The following is a 20,548-nucleotide window of genomic DNA, read 5'->3' on the forward strand; positions in this document are numbered from 1 at the left end:
GTCTTGAAACACACTGAATAACTACTTCAGATTATGTACCAATAATGACTAAAATAAAAATACAAGGTAATGAAATAAAAATGAGACACTGGCACTTTCCCATCTATCAGTTGAAAAGATAGGTATTTAAGGAATGGGTTTTCGAATTATTTCCGGGGCTGCTAGAGATAGAAATTTCTTCTGAAAATATAGCTAGGGAGTGGGATAAAATTAAAGTGTAGTTTAAAACTAGGGTGAAAATAAAGGAAAGGGAGATATGGCTAATAAGTAACAAGAATTATTTAGAGGTACTAACAAATGTTAAAGTATTGCAAAATAGGGGGAATCTCTTAGAACAAGAAAAGAAGCAACTGCAGAATGCTAAAAAGAAAATAAGGGATTACCTCGATAATATGCACGAGTTTAGAAAAATTGCTGTTAAGCAACTGTTTTTTTTTTATAATAATTCTAGAGCACTAAAACTTTTAGTACAAAAACTCAGGCAACAGAAAGTGGAGAGAGCTGTCACCAGTCTTAGGCAGCATATAACAAGGGTCTATATTACCTTATCGAACAATGAAATGAGCGAACACTCTTTCATCGATCCGATAAGGTTGAAACTCCTAAAAAGTGATGACATGGAACAGCAATTTTTTCCCCAGGTAAATAAAATCACTGCTCTGCAAAAAGAAAAAAAAAAGTTTAAACACAAAATGAAATGGGGGTCTTCGCCCTCCACGCCCGCCAATGTTTGGGCTGTGACCCTCACACCCCCCTACTTAAATATGTACCAACTCCGAGATCACACCATAGCGGAGGAAATAGCAAAGTCCCAAAGTCATCCCACTGATTTTTTTCCCTGGGAAAAAAAATGATGGCCCGTGTCTTCGCTCTTTAGGAGTTTTGACCTTGTCAGATTGATGAAGGAGCATTCACTCTTTTCATCATTCGACACAGTGATATAGGCCCTACAACAAGGAAGATTCTGTAGAAGTATTAAAAATATTTTGAAAATGTTATTGCAGTTTGTATAAAGCAGAGAAATATAGAAATCAAGAAAAGATACAAATGAAAATGTTTATGGAAGAATAAAATATGCCAGGTTTAGCGGCAGATGAGGCTCAGTTACTAACAGTTAGGATAAGAAGAGATAAGATAAAAATGGCTATGTACAGTCAATCTACAGGAAAGTCCCCAGGAATAGGTGGTATTCCTGTGGAAGTTTGGAAGCTAGGAGGGAAAAAACTGATGATGATCTGGAAGGTTTTGTTCAACAGTATTTTAAGAGGAGGAGGAGAAGTACCAGCATCTTGGAAGAAGGTGGTGGCAACGGTAATACCTAAAGAGGATAGAGATCCATTGGATCCATCTTCATACAGGCCCATTTCAATACTAAACCATGATTATAAAATGTTTATGTCTATAATGGCTAAAAGAATGTCAAAAGTGATACCAAAATTGATAGATATGGATCAGTGTGGTTTTGTGGAGGGGAGGCAAACATTTGACAATATTAACAGAACACTGATGACTGACAGGAAAGCAGACTGTAAGAAAATACCACTGTTATTGGTGGGTCCTGACGCACAGAAAGCATTTGACAGAGTAGACTGGGAAATCATGAACAGGGCAATGGAAGCATTTTTTTTTCCTGATACAATTATAAGGTTGATTAGGAGTATATTTGAGGGACTGGAGGTGAAAATTAAAGTGATTGGGTTCTCTGATAACTTCTGATTGAGTCCGCTTTGCCCTTTGTTGTTTGCATTATATTTAGAACCACTGACAAAAAAAATAAGGGATTCAGAAATTCAAGGATATAATTGGTATATGGTAGTCAGGAAAAGCTGGCTCTATTTGCAGATGATATTATTTTATACACGAAAAAAACAGAAAGGTACATTACAGTGTTGTGGAACATTTTACCACAGTTTCAAATCTTTGCAAGATACAAAATTAATGAAGCTAAAACAAAGGCAATAGCGGTAAATTATGTACATACACACACATTGGTCCAAGAATATCCATACTTATGGGGATATGATAAAATGAAGTATTTAGGAGTATGGATTAGAAATGACTCTGCTGTGGCAACTCTGTTGTGGGAAGGGACTAAGCAGAAGATAATACAAAAATTGAGAAACTGGAAGCTTTGTTATATGGATATGGAAACTAAGATACAGGCAAAATGAAATGTTTGAAATGTTTTTAGTTCCTTTAGTCTTATACACAGGGTCAGGCATATTTTTATCAACCAGAGGAGAATCTGTGGATAGCAATTAAAAAAGAGTTGAAGGATTTTATCTGGGAAGGGAAGACAGCAAGGTCAAATGGGATAAGCTGATTCTTCCAATAGAACAAGGTGGACTAGGATTACCCAATTTGAGGGGGTATTTTAGAGTAACACAGTTAAGGCTCTTATGCATAGGACAATCAGAAAACTATAATTCAAAGTGGAAAAGAATGATGATGATACTGAGGTGAAGCTCAAGGTATAAGGAGAGAATGGGATTTTGGGTGCAAACTATTAAGGAGAACAACAAAAATTATACAGAGTATTATATTCATAAAACAGCAGGGAGTATTGTAAAAACAAAACCAGCATGAGAATGGAGAAAAGAGATTCTGCAGATGGGGATGACTGTGGTCAGGGATACAGATAATAGGCAAGAGGGGGCTGGAATTTACTGGAGAAAACTGGCAAAGAAACCAAAGTACTGGGAGCAAATAACTAGAAAGGGAAAGGTAATAGAATGGGAAGAGGCCAAGAATTTATTTGGACTGCAGGTTAGAGATTACCTTCCCTATCAAGGACTGATATTAGAGTATATGCAGACAGAAAGAAATAGGGGGCGCTAAATGAAAGACCAGTATTGTTAGAGTTTTTAATAAAATCTAGAACAGAAGCTGCCTTTAAAAAAGGGATAATTAGTAGAGCATATAAAACACTGCATGATAATTATAAGAATCAATCAGAGGAGCTTAGAAAGGATTGGGAAGAGAGATTGGGATAAGCAATTCACAAAGAGACAATGAGGAGGATGTATGTATATCTACCAAATATGCAACAAAGTCTAGAAGATTTAGGATCTTTGCCTGGAAGTGTTTACATACGTATTTTAATACTCCAGGTAGACTCCAAAGAATGTTTCCTCAGGTGGATAGCAAATCTTGGAGGTGTGACAGGCAAGAAAGAGGTGGCTGGAAGCATGTCTTTTGGGAGTGCAATAAGCTGGTGGACTTTAGAGATTCCCTATGAACCTCTCTATTGGAGATGCTGGGTGAGCAGATTGGATTGACTGGGGAGAAGATTTTTTTTAAGCTATGATACAGAATCGAAATTGTCTACACATAGTAAAGCCTTGCTGAGTCTAATTATGGTGGCTGCAAAAATGTAATTACTAGAAAATGGAAATCAAAGTCTAGACCAACTTTACTAGAAACAGTGAATATAGTAACAGAGATAAAACAACTGTAAATGGGATCTTTAGAAAATGGACGGAGGCGGAGCAAACTACATAGAAAAAATGGGAACTGTGGGAACAATATATGCAGAGAAGGAAAGAGGTTTAAGAGGCAATATTTGAATGAGCCATACAATGCTTAACTGACAATGACTGGACAGATTATAAGTGATGCATAATGTTTGTAACTACAGTCATTTCAATGGTGTCTGTGATGTATAATGTCTGCAACTAAAATGGTGTCAGTGTTGTTTGTTTTTCATTTATATAAATGTAAGATTGCCTATGTCATACATGATCATTTAATAAAGCTGTTTATTGAAAAAAAATGGAATTCTATCCCTCTGCAAATTAGATCTACCTCTAACCTCTCCAACTTTTAAAAGACTATCAAAATAAGACTTGGCTTTGCTCCTGCACTATCCCTGACTGCCGTAGCCCCTCCCTCCTTACACCCCAGCATACTTTGACTATGTTGAAGAGAAGGAATCAAAATCTGTTTCTTACATAAAGGACACACATATTTTTGCCTAGGCTATATTATCTAGTCATCTCTGTTTGAAATAGTGCACTAAATGGGTTTAATGTCATCTCTATGACCTGAAACTTGTGAATAGTTTAACTATTGACAAGTTCCTTTTTCAACTTGTTATAGGTGTCCAAATATTTGCACTATGCATATATAGGCTCATACTGTATTACCTGAAGTTTAATTTTTACTTACCATTCTTCTGTATTAGGTTTTGTAAAAACTTTACTTAACTGTAGTCAAATTATGTTAACGTGGCACTTTTTTCCACTGGTCATTGCTAAAAATGGCCAATTTCCCAGTCATACTTTCTCAGTAAAAAAAATGTCGAATAAATGAAAATAAATAGTATGAAGGAAACAAGCCAGGATAAAAATTTCTTGCCATGGCAGCTTTTTTTTTTTTTTTGGGGGGGGGGGGCTTAAATTTCAAATGTTATGGATTGTAAGATGTAATATTTATTTTATTTATTTATTTTACATTTGATAACCAGGAAACAAGTTCCTAAAGAAAGTACTGGGTAAATATTGACAAAGCTGAACACCACAGTACTCCAGCATAAAAGAAGAAACAACTAAGTTGTGTTTTACATATATGTCTCAATGCAGGGATAATTTTGTGGGAGGAAAATATACTTTGGGATAAGGAAAAAGTGAGCCTAGAGTACATCCTTTTTTTCAGGTGTGATAAGGAAAGAAAAACCTTGGCTGGAAACAAAATCACATAATAACAGCTGTCACTATTTTGGCATTCAGAGGTTGAAAAATTTATGGCAGCAATAATGACCTCCAGGATGAGAATGATAGTGAAATGATGGACCACTTGTGAGGAGCTTTCCCAACCCCCAGAGGTTCCGTTATTTCCCAGTAATTCCTAACCTGGAGGACATTACTGCTTTGTTGTGCTCAGAAAATGGGGTATCTGCTGTGCTGTTTTTCATTTGTTTTACTATTACAATATCTATTTATCTATCTAGTGATCTGTTTGTCTATCTGTCTCTCTCTACTGATGTCAGACATTTCCACTACCCAATGTCTGAAAATTGGTGTACGATATGTAGTTGTTGTGAGAAGAAGAATTCTGCATCTAACATAAAAAAGTTACGCAAATATTTAATAAAATCTACTCAAGACACATACATACACGTTTTGCATGCTGATACCTTTCTTTGTCCTTGATGATTCCGTTCTGACCTGGCTGCCATGAGACGGACAAGCACATGAATTTCAGAGTAGCTGCAAAGTCTATGTGTTCATCTATCTTATGGAGGATGGTGCAGCTCTTTGTAAACACTAACACTTTTGCTGCACTGCACTTGTGTTTTTTTTTTGTTTTTTTGCACTTTTCCCCACTCAGTTCTTTGTTTTTAAATCATAGCTATTGAGTGAAACAAAATGGTGGCTGGAAGAAAATGTTTAGGTCACAGCACATGGAATTCATGCAGGGAATATGCATACTTATTTTCTACCAGCTTTTCTAGTACATTAATTTACCCCTTTGAATGACCAGTGGGGTCTGCTGATTTTCCAAGTTCACTGTCTACAGAATAACACTAACCATTTACTTTGATAAATGGCATTAATGCTCTTTACATAAGGATATGAAAACAAACACTTTTTTAAGCTGCATGTAGAGAAAAACATTGTAAATTTGGATTAAGACTGGTTAAATATGAAAAGGTCAAACAGAAGTAAATCCAACCAGTCAACCACAGCAGTTGCTGTATAAAATCATGGATTTTATTCTAGGGAAAATAAAACCATAAAAGCACAACACAGATAAGCACTTTCATGCCTTTCTAAACAGGTGCTTCATCAGATCTAAATACTGTTGCAAACAAACCATCTTTCAACACAGTTACATCACCAGGTCACATGATCTAAGAATTAGTCTTAAAGGGACAGCTCCATTAAGTATCTTCCTACCATCTGCATGTAATTCTAAAATCCACTCTCTCTCTCTCTCTTTACATTCAGTTTTATTCCTTAAATCATCTTTTCTGTTACTAGGTGTTAAGTAATTCCAAGACTAAAAACTTAAAAGTATAGCAGTTATACTTTAAATTAAAAAAATATCCATGCGTACATCATCTTGCTCTTTCTGCCATAATTATCTACCCTCCATATTTCAAAGGACCACAGTGATCATCTTTCTTTGGGAGAAGTATCATACGTCTGCAGATCATGATAAGGAGAACCCAGAGGATGAAGAAAAACACAGAGACTGTACTCAAGTCAGAGAATAAGTAACACTTTTACAAGTGGAGTCCTAACACCAAGGCTGAGAAACGTGCTTATCATATAACAATTACTGATTTGCCTTTACCTGTTAATCAGTGCTAGTGATCACAGTACAGCAAGAACTGTGTGTGTGTGTGTGGGGGGGGGGGTGTGACCAGCCAAATGTTCATATACTTGTAGATATGAGCATTTTCAAAGAGAAGTGTATTAAGGCCAAAGATCTTTCAGTTGGGGACGGGATAACAAGTTAAATTCATATCATCTCAAGCAGTATGGTCTTGTTTTTTCTGATGTTCTGCAACCTATGCAGCCTGCTCCACAGTGCAGAAGGATGAAGTCCTGACTTCTGAATATAACCGCAGTGACAAGTCCTGGTTCTAAAGTTTGATGCCTGAGGATTCAGCTCTGAAATCAGAGTTAGCACCCAAGTTCACCTCTCAGACTCTGAGGATGAAGAGGAAGTCAGGTCAGCCTAATGCATAACTACCACCTGTGGAGGTAAACTGAGGACAGGTGCATTGTTCTGCTAAGCAACATGTAGTGACGTAGATGCATTAGGTGTGTGGGAGAAAACACACACACACACACACACACACACACACACACACACACACACACACATACACCAAACACACACGAAGTCAACACAGCAGGCCTCAGGTTGGTGTTGCATCCTTTAGCTAACCTGGAAGTGAGTTAGGAGGATATAGAAATCCCCAGTTTTCCAATATCTCTCTTTCTTTCTTTCTAAGAATCTTGCAATGCCAGGGGAAAGGGGCAACAAATAGATCAATAAGGAGATAGGGATCTTGAGATTATCAAAGCATGGATAATGACCAAAAATGTATTTTAAAAAGTTCACCTGAAGTGTGTGTTTAAAAAAATCAATGACAGAAAGATCTTGCTTCAATTGGCTCAAAGTGAGTGCATAAATGGAAAGAAACAGATTAAAACATGGACATCGGAAGCCATAAGTCAGCCATAATAGATATCCAGAGTGACTTTAGATTCTTGAGGACAGTCTCTCTCAATCATAGTTTCAAAGGAGATGATCTTGCATTTAGAGCAGAGGCATAGCTAGGATGATTCAAGGTGTTGGGGGTATGATGAACAAATCCCAATCAGTCTTCAGTGCATACTGGTATTTAGAAATAAATGCTGTTTTTTATATTTGCAGTCCAAACTGAAGTACTGTAGTGCACTGTGTGTGGCATAACTGTGGCTTTATTTGGTCCTCAACTTTAAGCTGAGGGATGGGCAAGATTGGAGAATGACGCCTGGTGCAAAAACAGCTAGATGCACCTCTGATTCAGCATATGTAAATCAGGTAAAACCATCATCAGAAAGGCCAGGACCTGTAAGCTGCCCAGATAAAAGATAATGATTGATATAAAACAGCTCCGGACAGGCAACAAAAATAGAACCAGTGTGTATACCTTTATTCATACTGGCATAAATACCCATATGAAATCAGATGGTGGCCATGATTCACTGCCCATGTCAAAAGCCAGTCTGCACTCTGGCTATAAGACCATACTTGGTTAAGACAGTCTTGAAATTCTTCATTAACTAACTTTTCAAGAATTTTAGCAAGTAATGGTAAATGGGTGACAAGACAATAGGTGCTACAGTAAGTAGTTGTTAGATGTCCACATTTCAGCACAGGCCCTACATTGCTTTTGTAAGGGAAAGGTTGTTAGTGTAGATTAGCATATGAAGATTATGACAAAAAATGTTTTCAGAACTTTGGGGTGAAGTGATCAAACCTCAGGACAGGAAGCCTCAAGAACTGCCAGAAGTAATTTATTCACTATTCCATTGAAGATCTTGGAGAAGATGAAGGCAGCGGCTCAGATCAATCAGCCTGGTGGGCAGATTATTAGAAGTTGGAGAAAGGAGTTGAGCTGGGGTAAAGGAAGGAATAGTAGAGAACTCAACTTTGTAACATTCAGCAAAGAGTAATAGGTCAGAGGCAAATTTATCAAAAGTTTTAAAAGAAGGGTCAGTACATGCTTTCTATTAGTCTGCCAGATTACTGGTTTTAAGTTAATGGACTAGTCCATGAGATATGTTTACTTGTGGCATATATAAATGGCTTTACTGAGCTTTATGTCTCACTTGCCCTCCTTGAAGAGCAGTATGCATATGTCTGCTTGTCTTTAGGGGAAGGCTATAAGCCTTCCACTGCTGATGCCGGGTACTATCATTCACGTTCATGGTATTCTTAAAACTCAATAGACGTTAAGCCTATTATTGATTCCTCCTTCACAGTCGTTATGTTGTCAGAGGTTACTGTCTGCCCTGAAGAGCACATGAGGCATCCACAGCAGATGTTTATGCAAAATATTTCAACCACTGAGAAGGTTGAATCTACCATACAACAGAGGTTATAAAAACAGTAATGTGTTAAATGCATTAGCAAATTATCATGAACAAACTATCACATCTGTTTTATAGAATTGGCCAGCTTAAAAAGTATATCCAAATATTAAACCATCTTTTCACCAAAAAAAAAAAAACATTAAAAAGACAGTTGACAAAACTCAAACTGTTTGGAAACTCAGTAGTAGTCCACAATGTTTAAACTGTAAAGCATTTCTGCTCAGTGTAAATATACATTTTTTTCTAAATAGGAAATGAACTATAATAATAATTTCTTATGTGTTGAGAAATGGTGGGTGCAGCATAATACCCATTTTCTAGCTCTCAGATCTGCATTTGGAATAGCCTTTCTCACATTTGTTATGTGCTGTGCATGCCAAGCTTAGTTTAATGGTGCTGCATTGAGATTTCTTATCTGTCTTGCTAAGGTTATAAATTCCCATGCCCATTATGTGCTTCTGTTCAGCACACGCACTCTCAAAATTCTTACCTCAATTGGTCTCTTCTTCTTGCCAATGTTATTTGTTTGAAGTTTCTCTGGCTGTGGCAACGCCCTACTAACAGGTGGTCTGAAACAAAGAACTGTGAATAAGAAAAGGGCACACGTCACGCGTTCCACATGATAAAACCTTAAATCCATTATCTAAAGACTATAACTGTCAGACAGCAATATCTGCAGTCCAAAACACAACATTTATTTTATATTTCTGTTTTACATCTTCACTTCATTCCCATTTTCCCTTCCAAATGATCAAGATGCTCATGGTAACACAGTGTCTAGATACAAGAAAAGACATATGATTAACATCCAGCAAACATCAATGTTGCCTGAATAGCTAGAGTTGAGTGAAGGCTAGAACACTGAAATATTCATAAGTTCATAGGTTCATAGGTAGGTACTAGGCTATTGGCTCCAGGGCCCATACAAGCCCAGTCAAAAATGCACCCTGACCTTCGCCACCCAAGAAAACCATCCTCCCGTGCCCGTGTCGAGCAGAGCCACAGAAGTGATCCCTGGGGTGAATTTCCTATTTCCCATCCAATCATCAAGATTTTTCTTGAAGAGTGCTAATGAGCTCTGTTTGACATAGATAGGTAGTCAGTTCCAGAGTATGGGAAGTCTCTGAGACAGGAATCTATCCCTCCAGCATGTTCTGTTTATTGTGGTGACAAAGTTTAGGTCCCTAGAGCATGTAGCTTGGAGGGCTTGGGATTTATTTAAGTGGAGCATGTCCAACAGCTCTGGGTTTGACATAGCTTTGTATGTTAGGCAGAGATCGCCTCTGAGTAGGCGATATGTGACGGAGTAAAGCTGGAGTTTTTTTAAACGGTCTGCATAGGGCATCTGTTTGAGGCCAGTAATCCTCTTTGTGAGGTATTTCTGTGGCCTTTCCAGTTGTTGTAGATGTCTTGTGAGGTACATACCAAAAGGGGCGTTGTACTGTATAATGGGTCTAATGAGTGATGAGCAGAGGGGAACAATGACCTCTTTTTTTCTGGATGAGAAACCTTTTGTGATGAGGTGAGCCACGTAGAAGGATTTTCTGATCACTGTGGCAATGTGATTATTAAAGGAGAGACTACTGTCCACCTGTGTCCCAAGGTCTCTTATCACATTTTCGGCGTTAAGTAGACCTTCCTTCCATTCCTTCCCTAAAGAGCTAGCATCTTATCAAAGGAAAGACACAGCCTCAAAATGAGATTCTAAAGTTTATGCAAACACCAACATGTATGCATGTATATGTCCACACACACACACACACACACACACACACACACACACACACACACACACACACACACACACACGCACACACGCACACACACACACAAACAGCTTCCTATATGACAAGCTGATGGTTTGCTGCTGTGACAGATGACACTCATGTATAAACATTTCTGTGAGTTTAGTTTTGGCTCCTATTCTCTTTTTGCCTCAGTTCCCTCACTTTTCTTTTATACACTGCTCTCCACTGTGATCTACATGCCTTCTATTGATGCTGTCCTACTCCTGCCTCAAGTATTTGTTAAGATGTTGCCTTCCTGGACAGCTTAATCAGGCCATTTTAGGCAAGATGCCTGGTCACAAATCTGAGGGTCCATACAGACATCTTTTGCATTACTAATCCTTATGTTTTTGCCCAGTCCCTTAACTCATTAACCCCGAGTAACTTCTCAGGGTGCCTTAGTGCAGTAAATTCACAGTCCCTTTTTAGCTCCACTGTTAGAAATTAAGTTGAAAAAGTACCTGAACTTTGTCAGGTACCTTCTCAACTTTGTTTTCATGGTAGAGTAACATCATGTTTGTATTTAACATTTTGGAGAAAATCAGCTTGCCATGCACTGTGTATCTACAAGCTGATTCTGTATGTTTTCCGTGAAGCAAGTGGTGACAGCCAATTGGATTCCTCCACCCCAGACCTAAACTTTCTTTCTTTACTTGTTGTCATTGTGTGATATCATATGTATGTCATATTTATGTGGTAGTCTGCTGCTTCTTATAATAATTAAATGTATTCAGAACGTGGGTGTTGGCAGTTTTGATATAATTTTATTAAACTTGCAAAATCAAAAAAGATTTCCACATTCAGTGCTGAGTCAAAACTGTTTTATAGCATTGGTGTGACCATGGCCGGTATATGAAAAATGCAGAGTGTGTGTATGAATGTAGAAGTGCCTGCATGTGTGTATGAGATAGCGATTGGTAAATGAATGAATGCAGAGTGTGTGTGTATGAATGTAGATGTGCCTGCATGATCAGTAAATGAATGAATGCAGAGTGTGTGTATGAATGTAGATGTAAATGAATGAATGCAAAGTGTGTGTATGAATGTAGAAGTGCCTAAATGAATGAATGCAGAGTGTGTGTATGAATGTAGAAGTGCTAAATGAATGAATGCAGAGTGTGTGTATGAATGTAGAAGTGCCTGCATGTGTAAATGAATGAATGTAGAGTGTGTGTATGAATGTAGATGTGCCTGTGTGTGTGTATCGGTAAATGAATGAATGCAGAGTGTGTGTATGAATGTAGATGTGCCTGTGTGTGTTAAATGAATGAATGCATAGTGTGTGTATGAATGTAGATGTGTCTAAGTGTGTGTATGAGAGAGCGATTGGTGAAGGTGTGAATGAACTGTGTGTGTGTGTAATTACATTACTGTGCAAAGGGTACATCAAGAGGAGGCCATCAGAGAGCTGTTTGACATTGTTTGGAAGTCATCATTTAGGTAAATGAATGAATGCAGAGGGTGAAGGAGTGAATGAACTGTGTGTGTGTAATTACATTACTGTGCAAAGGGTATATCAAGAGGAGGCCATCAGAGAGCTGTTTGACATTATTTGGAAGTCATCATTTAGGTTTTATTTTCTGCTCTTCTTTCTCCCCTGTGCCTGACAATTATCAGCCCTCCCATAGATCAGGCAACCTGTTTGCACCCAATGAATGAATGAGTGTCAGTTGCAGATAGCGATCATCCCTACTGATGTCAGGATTATGTCTACTGCAAGTCACTTTGTTTTTTTTTGCCTTGGAGCAGAGCATGCTTTCCAGCACTGCAATGTCTTCTAAGGCTTCAGCCCCGGGAATTTTCAGATTAGTCTACATCTCCCTACATCTCCTTCACAAGCACCTGAAGTTAGAGACTTGATGCCTTAGACTAATCCAGTATGGTGTTGACCAGATTGTTTCATTTCAGAAGAGGAAAACAAGGGAAAAAAATGGAAAGGGACATAACAAATATTATGTAGGTGCCTAATGTTTCCATCTGGTCTAAGGGTGCTAATTTAGCTGAGGTACCTTTTCAGTCCCAGATCAGACACCTACACTTCCACAGTCCTCACTTTTACATTTGTCAGTGCCTGTTTGGAGGCCAGCATATCTGAGGAATGAGGTACATCCATCAAAACCATTCCTATGTGGGTGTCTTCTTGGATCTCAGACCTTTGGCATGTTTAGAGAAAGACCTTTTGCTCATTTCTGAAGGGGAAGGTGGAATATCCACCATTTTAGACAGAGAGGAGGTCAAAGAGTTTGGTACTGAAGTCTGGATTTCCTGCACAGAGCCAAGGATTTCTTGGAAGGACAGCCTAATAAAAAAGACCGAGAGAACTAGACATAGGATCATAGGAGGTTACTAGAAACCCAGCCAAGAGTTTATCCCAAAAAAAGAAATCTTGGTCAGCACCTGTCAGCCCTGTCAGTGAGGGACACAGGTGGAACCCCTGGGATAAGTTTGTGGTTTTCCATCCAGTCATCAAGGTTGCTCTTGAAGATCCCATAGTGGTAAAATAATTGTGCCTGTATGTTGTGCACATGTGCATTTATCAAAGTTTGTTTGGGACTTAGGTTATGGAAATTATGATTTTTTTCATATTTTGGTAAATAACTTTGCAAGGGAGCATCTGAATGTGCCAAGTAATATCTCATTTTGAAGACAGTATTGCTGGTTCCAACATGGTAAAAGAATTGTGCCTGTATGTTTGACACATGTGCAGATATCAAAGTTTGTTTGGGACTTAGGTTATGGTAATTATGATATTTTTCATATTTTGGTAAATAACTTTGCAAGGGAGCATCTGAATGTGCCAAGTAATATCTAAATTTGAAGACAGTATTGCTGGTTCTAACACGGTAAAAGAATTGTGCCTGTATGTTTGACACATGTGCAGATATCAAAGTTTGTTTCGGACTTAGGTTATGGAAATTATGATTTTTTTCATATTTTGGTAAATAACTTTGCAAGGGAGCATCTGAATGTGCTAAATAATACCTCATTTTGAAAAGATTATTTATAGTTCTAGCATGGTAAAAGAATGGTGCCTGTAGGCAGATATCAAAGTTTGTTTCAGACTTAGGTTATGGAAATTATGATTTTTTTCATATTTTGGTAAATAGCTTTGCAAGGGAGCATCTCATTGTGTGAAGCAATACCTCATTTTGAAGACAGTGTTACTCCTTACAAAATGGTAAAAGAACTGTGTCTGTGCACTGTACACACGTACAGATATCACAGTTTGTTTAGTTTTGTACGAATATGAAAATTATACATTTACAAGACTTCTCATTATTATGCCCATATATTTGCGAAGGAGCATGGTAATCACACAAATGATGCATCATTTTGAAGCTGACATTCAGATGCACACCTTCTACACTGATATGTAGGCTCTGCCTGTTACATGTGATGAGATATTATGCTTTGTTTATTTATCAATTATGAGAAATAATATATTAATCATATTTCTGTGAATATCTCATGAAAGGAGCATCACACAGTAATGGTTAAGGTATCATTTTAAAGCTGACATTCATACTAACAAATTAAATTCAAATTGTATGGGTCTGCATGGTACATAGACCAAGATATTGTGCTTTGCTTTTCCAAAAAGGTAAAAAATTTGCAGAATATCAGCATTCCTTGCCAAATATTTAATAATGACTTTGATATGCACTATCAACATTTACACTGTTGGAAAGGTCAGTGTCGTTAAAGAGTTATGAACATTTGTTTTCTGTATAGTATTACAAATGGATTTTCTGAAAATGAGCTCAGGCTGCACTGTTGTTCGAATGAGTTAAATGTTTCTCATGTAGCTGTCAAATCAAACATTTGCTGATACAGAGGCAATGGAAAAGTCCTTCCATAGTTCTCACTCCCCAAACTACCTATCTTGGGAGATACTGATAGTTTGACTTTAACTCCACCCCTGTACTATCTCTCACACAGGAATGGGACATCCATCAGCAGAGGTCACCCAGGCTCCCTCTACCTGGATGGCATCTTGTGGAATGACTTCCTCCTGTATACGGGTCTCCCTCTCAGTAAGTTCTACATGAACTGTTGCATATTACGCCTTCGTTTCAGGTTTTCTGCATGAGAACAAAACATTAAACTGAAGCACTTCTATTCTATATGAAAATTTTTCAAAAGAATTATAGTAATAAATTCAACAGGACAGAATAAGAAAACTTTGCCACATCATGCTAAGCAAATCTGCATGATAAATGGCCATATGCAGGGTTGGTGCAATTCAGAAAACCAAGCTACACAATATGGGTAGGCCAAACAATGTGTTTGGCCATGCTCCATATTAATGTCTGCATAATGAGGTTAGGCAAAACAAAATGGCAGAGTGATTCAAAAACATTTAAATACCTTGCAAGAGAGCTGCACCATTGTATACTTTAACTTTGCCATATGCTCATGTTCAGATGGAGCAGACTGCAAAATTATGCTGGGGATTGCCACAGGCTAGACAGCCATAACAAAAGTGTATGTGCAGTAGGATTCATTGCAGTTACTTTGCCTGATGCTGTGTGAAATCATCCTCAGAGACACCAGGTCATCCAATTGTGCTTAATATTTCAAGGACTCCATTGCACTGACATAACAGAATAGTACCATATTGTTGTCCACTGGAATAGATACTAATTTTTACAATTTGTTGTATGGCGTATACAACAAATTATAAAAATTAGTATCTATCCCAGTGGACAACAAGGTGCATCACTTTCAGGGACCTTTTAAAGACTTACTTGGGACATAGTAGGGGTAATCTCAGGCCTCTGTTTCTAGAATATGCCACTATTAGTTCCTCTGTGCCATGCTTCAGAATGCAAAGGAGTATATGTGGTTCACATGTTCCTCAGAGGAGAAAGCCAATACCACCATGCAGGTATATGATATAGCCCATTTTCTTGAGGGTACTGGGGGCCATAGACCATACCCACATTGAAATAAAGGACCCACTTGGTGAACTGGAAAGGACATAAGTGACTGCAACTACACTCGATCCACTGCCAGGTGGATTGTAATGCACAGATTATCATCTACAATGTGTGTGTGCAGGCCACCCAGGTACTTTTCACAACTCCAACATATGGCACACATATAACCAATACCGTGGTCTGTGAAGGGGTGATTTCTCACAAGCACATCTTATCAGTGATGCCTATGCCCTGAAACCTTGGCTTATGACACCCATAAGAAATCCACATAAACAGACCACAGGTACAACCTTGCACTATTGCAAACCAAAAACATTATTGAGTGTGTATTTGGGCTACTCATGGCATGCTTTTGTATGTCTGGATTCATCCAGTGGTGTCCTGCAGTATAACCTTGCAACATGTGCCAAAATACTGACAGTGTGTATTACACTTAGGAAGCAGTGGTCTCTTAGAAGGCCATCAGTTTCTGGCATAACTGGGAGTGAAAGCTGAGAAAGGCAAGGAGTCAGAGGAGAAAGAGCCAGCAACAGGGGATGATTATGCCAGAGAGAGACAGGCACAATAGGCCTTAACAATAGCAAAGAGGCAGTACACTGCATATAGCTTTACAAAATATCTAAACAAGAGTTAAGCAAATACACTATAAATAAAAGGGTCAATATTAAAAGCACGAAGGTTTACTTACCTGAATACCTAAATGCAGACACATAATCCACGAACCGCAAATACACCGAACGCTCTAAACCGCAAAATTCAAAAACTCGAACCGTCATAGTTGTCCCACCCCACTGCCTGCTACATGCTACCTACCCAAACAAACTAAATAAACCATATACATACACTAACCAAAGTCCTACTTCTAACTCTACACTAAATCTTGCATATACCACCATGTATGCACTTACCTTAATCCGCACCCTAACCCTAAGGTCCGTAACTATCGCACACTTACCTTAAGAAGCTATACCCAAACAAACTAAATAATCCACACACATACACTTAACAAAACCCTACTTCTAACCCAAAACTAAATCTTGCATATACCACCATGTATGCACTTACCTTAACCCGCACCCTAACCCTAAGGTCTGTAACTATCGCACACTTACCTTACGGAGCTATACCACAGAAGGGCCAACCATGGTGATTCGACATTTTGGATTTTGCTCTTCAGGATGATCAATGTTTTCACAGTTCGATGAAGACATGTCGATGTTTAGGTATTCAGGTAAGTACACCTTTGTGCTTTATATAGACCCAAATAAAATGATGCATGAAAAATAACACCAGGCTATGCTTACACATGCATAGGCTAGCCAAGTGGTGCATCAGACACAGGCAGCCCAACTAAAATGTAGAAAGGACAGGGCACAGTTATCATCAGTTATGGTGCAGGATGGACTACAACAGGGCATATATTTCATAGGGAAGTGTGTGAGTGTGAGTGCTGTTGTGTATGAAAACAAAAAGTGCTTTTATAAGAAAAGTCAGAACCAGAGTGTGCGTGTGCATGTGTGTGTGTGTGTGTGTGTGTGTGTGTGTGTGTGTGTATATGTGTGTGTGTGTGTAGGGTTAATTATGAGACGGGCTGGGGTCACTGGATGTGTGATGTGCTGGGAACTGTGGTGGTGAACTGTGGGTTTGCTAGTACACAACCTTGGCAGGTGGTGCAGCACTGTGGCTCAGCCTACTGGCATGCATGATAGAGGGTTCAGCATCTCGTGCATGCCCCCACCCATAAGAGCTGGTTCTGCCAGGAGTTGCAATAGCTGTACCATGATCTTGGCTAGATACTGGTGTGTTACATGACCTCAACCAATGTCTGCTAAGAGATGCACCAGTATTATGATGATCCCTCATGGATGTAGGCACTTCTCAATTGATGTTGCTGTGAAGCTGAAAACAAGTTAGAAGCATGATCTTGCACATCCATGGTCATGTTGGCTAACATCTGCGGTTATTGCAGATGACTGGCTGTGAAGATGGACCCTTGTCACTGTCAAATGACCCACATAACATAAGGAATGGTCCAGTGTGTTATTCCGTCTAACCACAGAATCAAATATACAGGGCATGCACTCCCTAAGCTCAGTATGTATACCCTTGATGATCCTACAATCTATGTCATGGCTATGGTGGCACTAACCTATGACTCTATGATGGTCCTGCATATATGATGGGCTGCAGTCACTGACACACTAACTTTAGCGAAAGTACAGTTACCATGTCACTGCTGAGCACTGTGCCAACCCATATTTGTACAGCTTCCTGCCTGCTAGTGGCAGATTCAGACATTTGTCTAATGGGGGAGAGCACACATCCCTAATCAACAGTGTCCCCATCAACTTGTCCTCTTTCAGATGTTTGGGTAGCCTAGCCATCATTCAACATAGAGAACTCTGTGCCCATGGTCTGTCTAGGGAATGTGGTGGTCACATTCCCTGTGTCAAACACACACACACTGCACTCCATGACTGTGTCAGCACATCCCTGCCATCATTATCAGAGGCTACAGATTCTCCAATATCAGACAACAGCAGTTCCATTGTGCTAGCACCAGATAAAGAATCACCTGTGAATACACCAAAGTGAGACATATCCAGTATATGTATGACACAGCACCACAACTACACAGGCAACTGATATGATTACAGCTATAAACATGAAAAAAACTTATACCCATGGCCATACCTTATGCAGATGGTCATGTCTACTGGATCCCTGTTGTAACTGTATACTGTGAGTTACACAAATTTAATGAAGTTTATAGTGACTAAGAGGTACACAGAACTTGCAGCTACTGATACAATGAAATAGGACTGCATATCTAAGGCATCCATGGTAGAAATTCTCTGAGGCTTCTCCAACTCTGCCTCAACATTCAGCATAGCCCTGTGGGACCCTTTGGAGATGGTACTGCCTTTAAGAAAGGCCACAAACTCCTCCATTTCTGTAACAGGTGGTTCAACAGATGGCCCACTACTTGTTGCCCTACATTTCCCATTTGAGGCTTCTGCTTTGTGGGTAGCAGCATGATCATATCCATAGCCCTAAGGCACAACACTTCACAGCCAAAGTCCTGACCACCCATCACATTCAAAATTGCTGACATTCTCAGCCCATGCACAGCCATGGTAGGACTGGCTTGCTGCATGGGCATCAATGAACCATCAGCAATGGACACTGGGGTGGGGGTTGTAGTACTGCCTCATTTTCAGCAACAGAGAATTTGGGTTTGTAGGGGGATGTGAACTGCACACCAGATGCATCAGTTTTTTTTCTATGTGCCCTGGTTTTTAGGTATTGTTCTGTCTGTATGGAAAATAGTGGAATTAATAGCCTTGTTCCTGCATGGGCCTTATAAATGCTTACACCACTACAATCCTTCTAGGTCAGTATGCTGTATTGATGTCTGACAGTTACATATCCTTAACATGTCTTCTGCTAACCCAACTAACTTACTGTCACTTCACTGATTTCAGCTTTTCTTCACCACAAGTAATTTACTTAACAAACTGTGTCTTAAAATGGTGAATTATATACCATGTGACACAAAGACACATTTCCATTAAAGCTACATTTAATGCAAAAGGCATGAGTACTGCAGTATAGTATGATGAAGGTTAGAAACATCAATCTGAATGGAAGACAAAGACCTAAAATTCATGAAGTACTGGCTTTAACCCACCCCCTACCATGCTGTATAACTGACTCAATTTGCTATACATCCGATACAAAGGTAATACAGACATCAGTGCTTCATATTATTTCAGTTACAGTGTGGTGAGGTAGTATCCCTCTAGTTAGTCGACAGGAATCCCCTTGTACAGGTTATAAGCTTTTAATTTTAATATGACTCACCATGGTCCTTCCTCCATCTGTAGGCATAAGTATCAACTTTACTGCCTCAATACGATATTGAGGTTTAGTAGAGTTTTTCTCTTTTCTTTTCTTTCAGAGCCTGTGGTCACTACATACAGTCCTGCGCAGACACTGCAGGAGCTCTGCCACAAAGCCCAACTCCCAAAAGTTTTCACTGAGAACCTTTTCATTGTGCAATTTAAGAAAGTTTAACATGAATAATCTTGCTGTGTATTAAATTTAACTAATCAAATATGTGCCTGCCTTGTGCTGGAAAGTGGCTGTGATATTCCCTCCAAAGGATTAGTGCATGGACTCTAAGGACCACTTACAATTCTGGCCACTGTCCCTTGTCTTGACCAACAGTTTACACTGTATATACCAGATACTTATTCTCCCTAGCTGCCTGATTTCTTCATCAGTAAATGAAAGAAAACCCGTTCTACTTTGCGCCTCTTTGTCAATTGATCTCTACTGAGTATAAATTGATTATTCTCAGTACTGACTGACCTGAGGGTGGGAACCATGCTATTTCATTCCCAATTCCCATCTACCCCCTCTTACTCTACCATTATACTTCCAACATACACATTTCACCTGTGACACATATTCCCTAACCCTCCCCAAACAACCTTACTAATATCATAGAAACACTACTGCTTCCATTTCCTTATTTCCCAACTTTCATCTAACATTCAGCACCATTCCCAACAACCTTTCTCCTTCCCATACTGCTTTACACTATATCCATTCATACACAGACCTCTCCCCATCAGTGCCTGTCTGTTATTCTTCATTTCAGTTTCTGCTTTCCCAAATAAACCCTCACTATGTTAACTACTTCCTAATACTCTATCCTTTCAAACATCTCTATTTACCATACTTCAGAAACACAGTATTAGATACAAAGGCAACCTAATGATCTTCCATTACAGCAAATACTTCCTTACTACCTAACTTCTTCCAGCTTTCAGCATCCACCACCACTAAACATCCCACAGCACTGCAACTTCATGCTTTCTGTTTCAATCCTACTTCCATACTACCTGCCATCAATAAAATACAGATCCTGCTGAGCCATCTCTCATCCTACCATGACTCAATAATAGCTCTCAATATCTCTCCAAGTATGCCCCAACCACCTATTCATCCTTCCTTCCTAAACTCTACACAAACATTGTGCCAAATGTATTTAGAGATGCCTCTCACCTCTCATATAGACTGCCAAATGAAAAGGAATCCTCATCAACACATTCAGTATCCAGATCAGAAGGGTTGTATTTTAATCTATATAAGCCAAGGACGGAGGAGACAGCGGAGATGGCAGTCAATTTCTCTCTCTCTTTATTTGTTCCTTAGCTGG

At 39.0% G+C, this 20,548-nt stretch overlaps 1 protein-coding gene across 1 annotated transcript in view; it reads right to left on the reverse strand.

Moving 5' to 3' along the window:
- LOC122803780 (echinoderm microtubule-associated protein-like 5) overlaps positions 1-20,548 on the reverse strand; it is a 3,919,718-nt gene that overhangs the window by 1,003,424 nt on the left and 2,895,746 nt on the right. Inside the window, exon 30 of the mRNA XM_044073467.1 lies at positions 9,085-9,163. Coding sequence (XP_043929402.1) covers positions 9,085-9,163 — 79 coding nt within the window. The remainder of the gene's footprint in view (positions 1-9,084; positions 9,164-20,548) is intronic.

The sequence above is a fragment of the Protopterus annectens genome, chromosome 6.part0 (assembly GCF_019279795.1).
Source record: "Protopterus annectens isolate FY-2018-M chromosome 6.part0, PAN1.0, whole genome shotgun sequence".
In the NCBI taxonomy this organism is placed as follows: Eukaryota; Metazoa; Chordata; order Ceratodontiformes; family Protopteridae; genus Protopterus; species Protopterus annectens.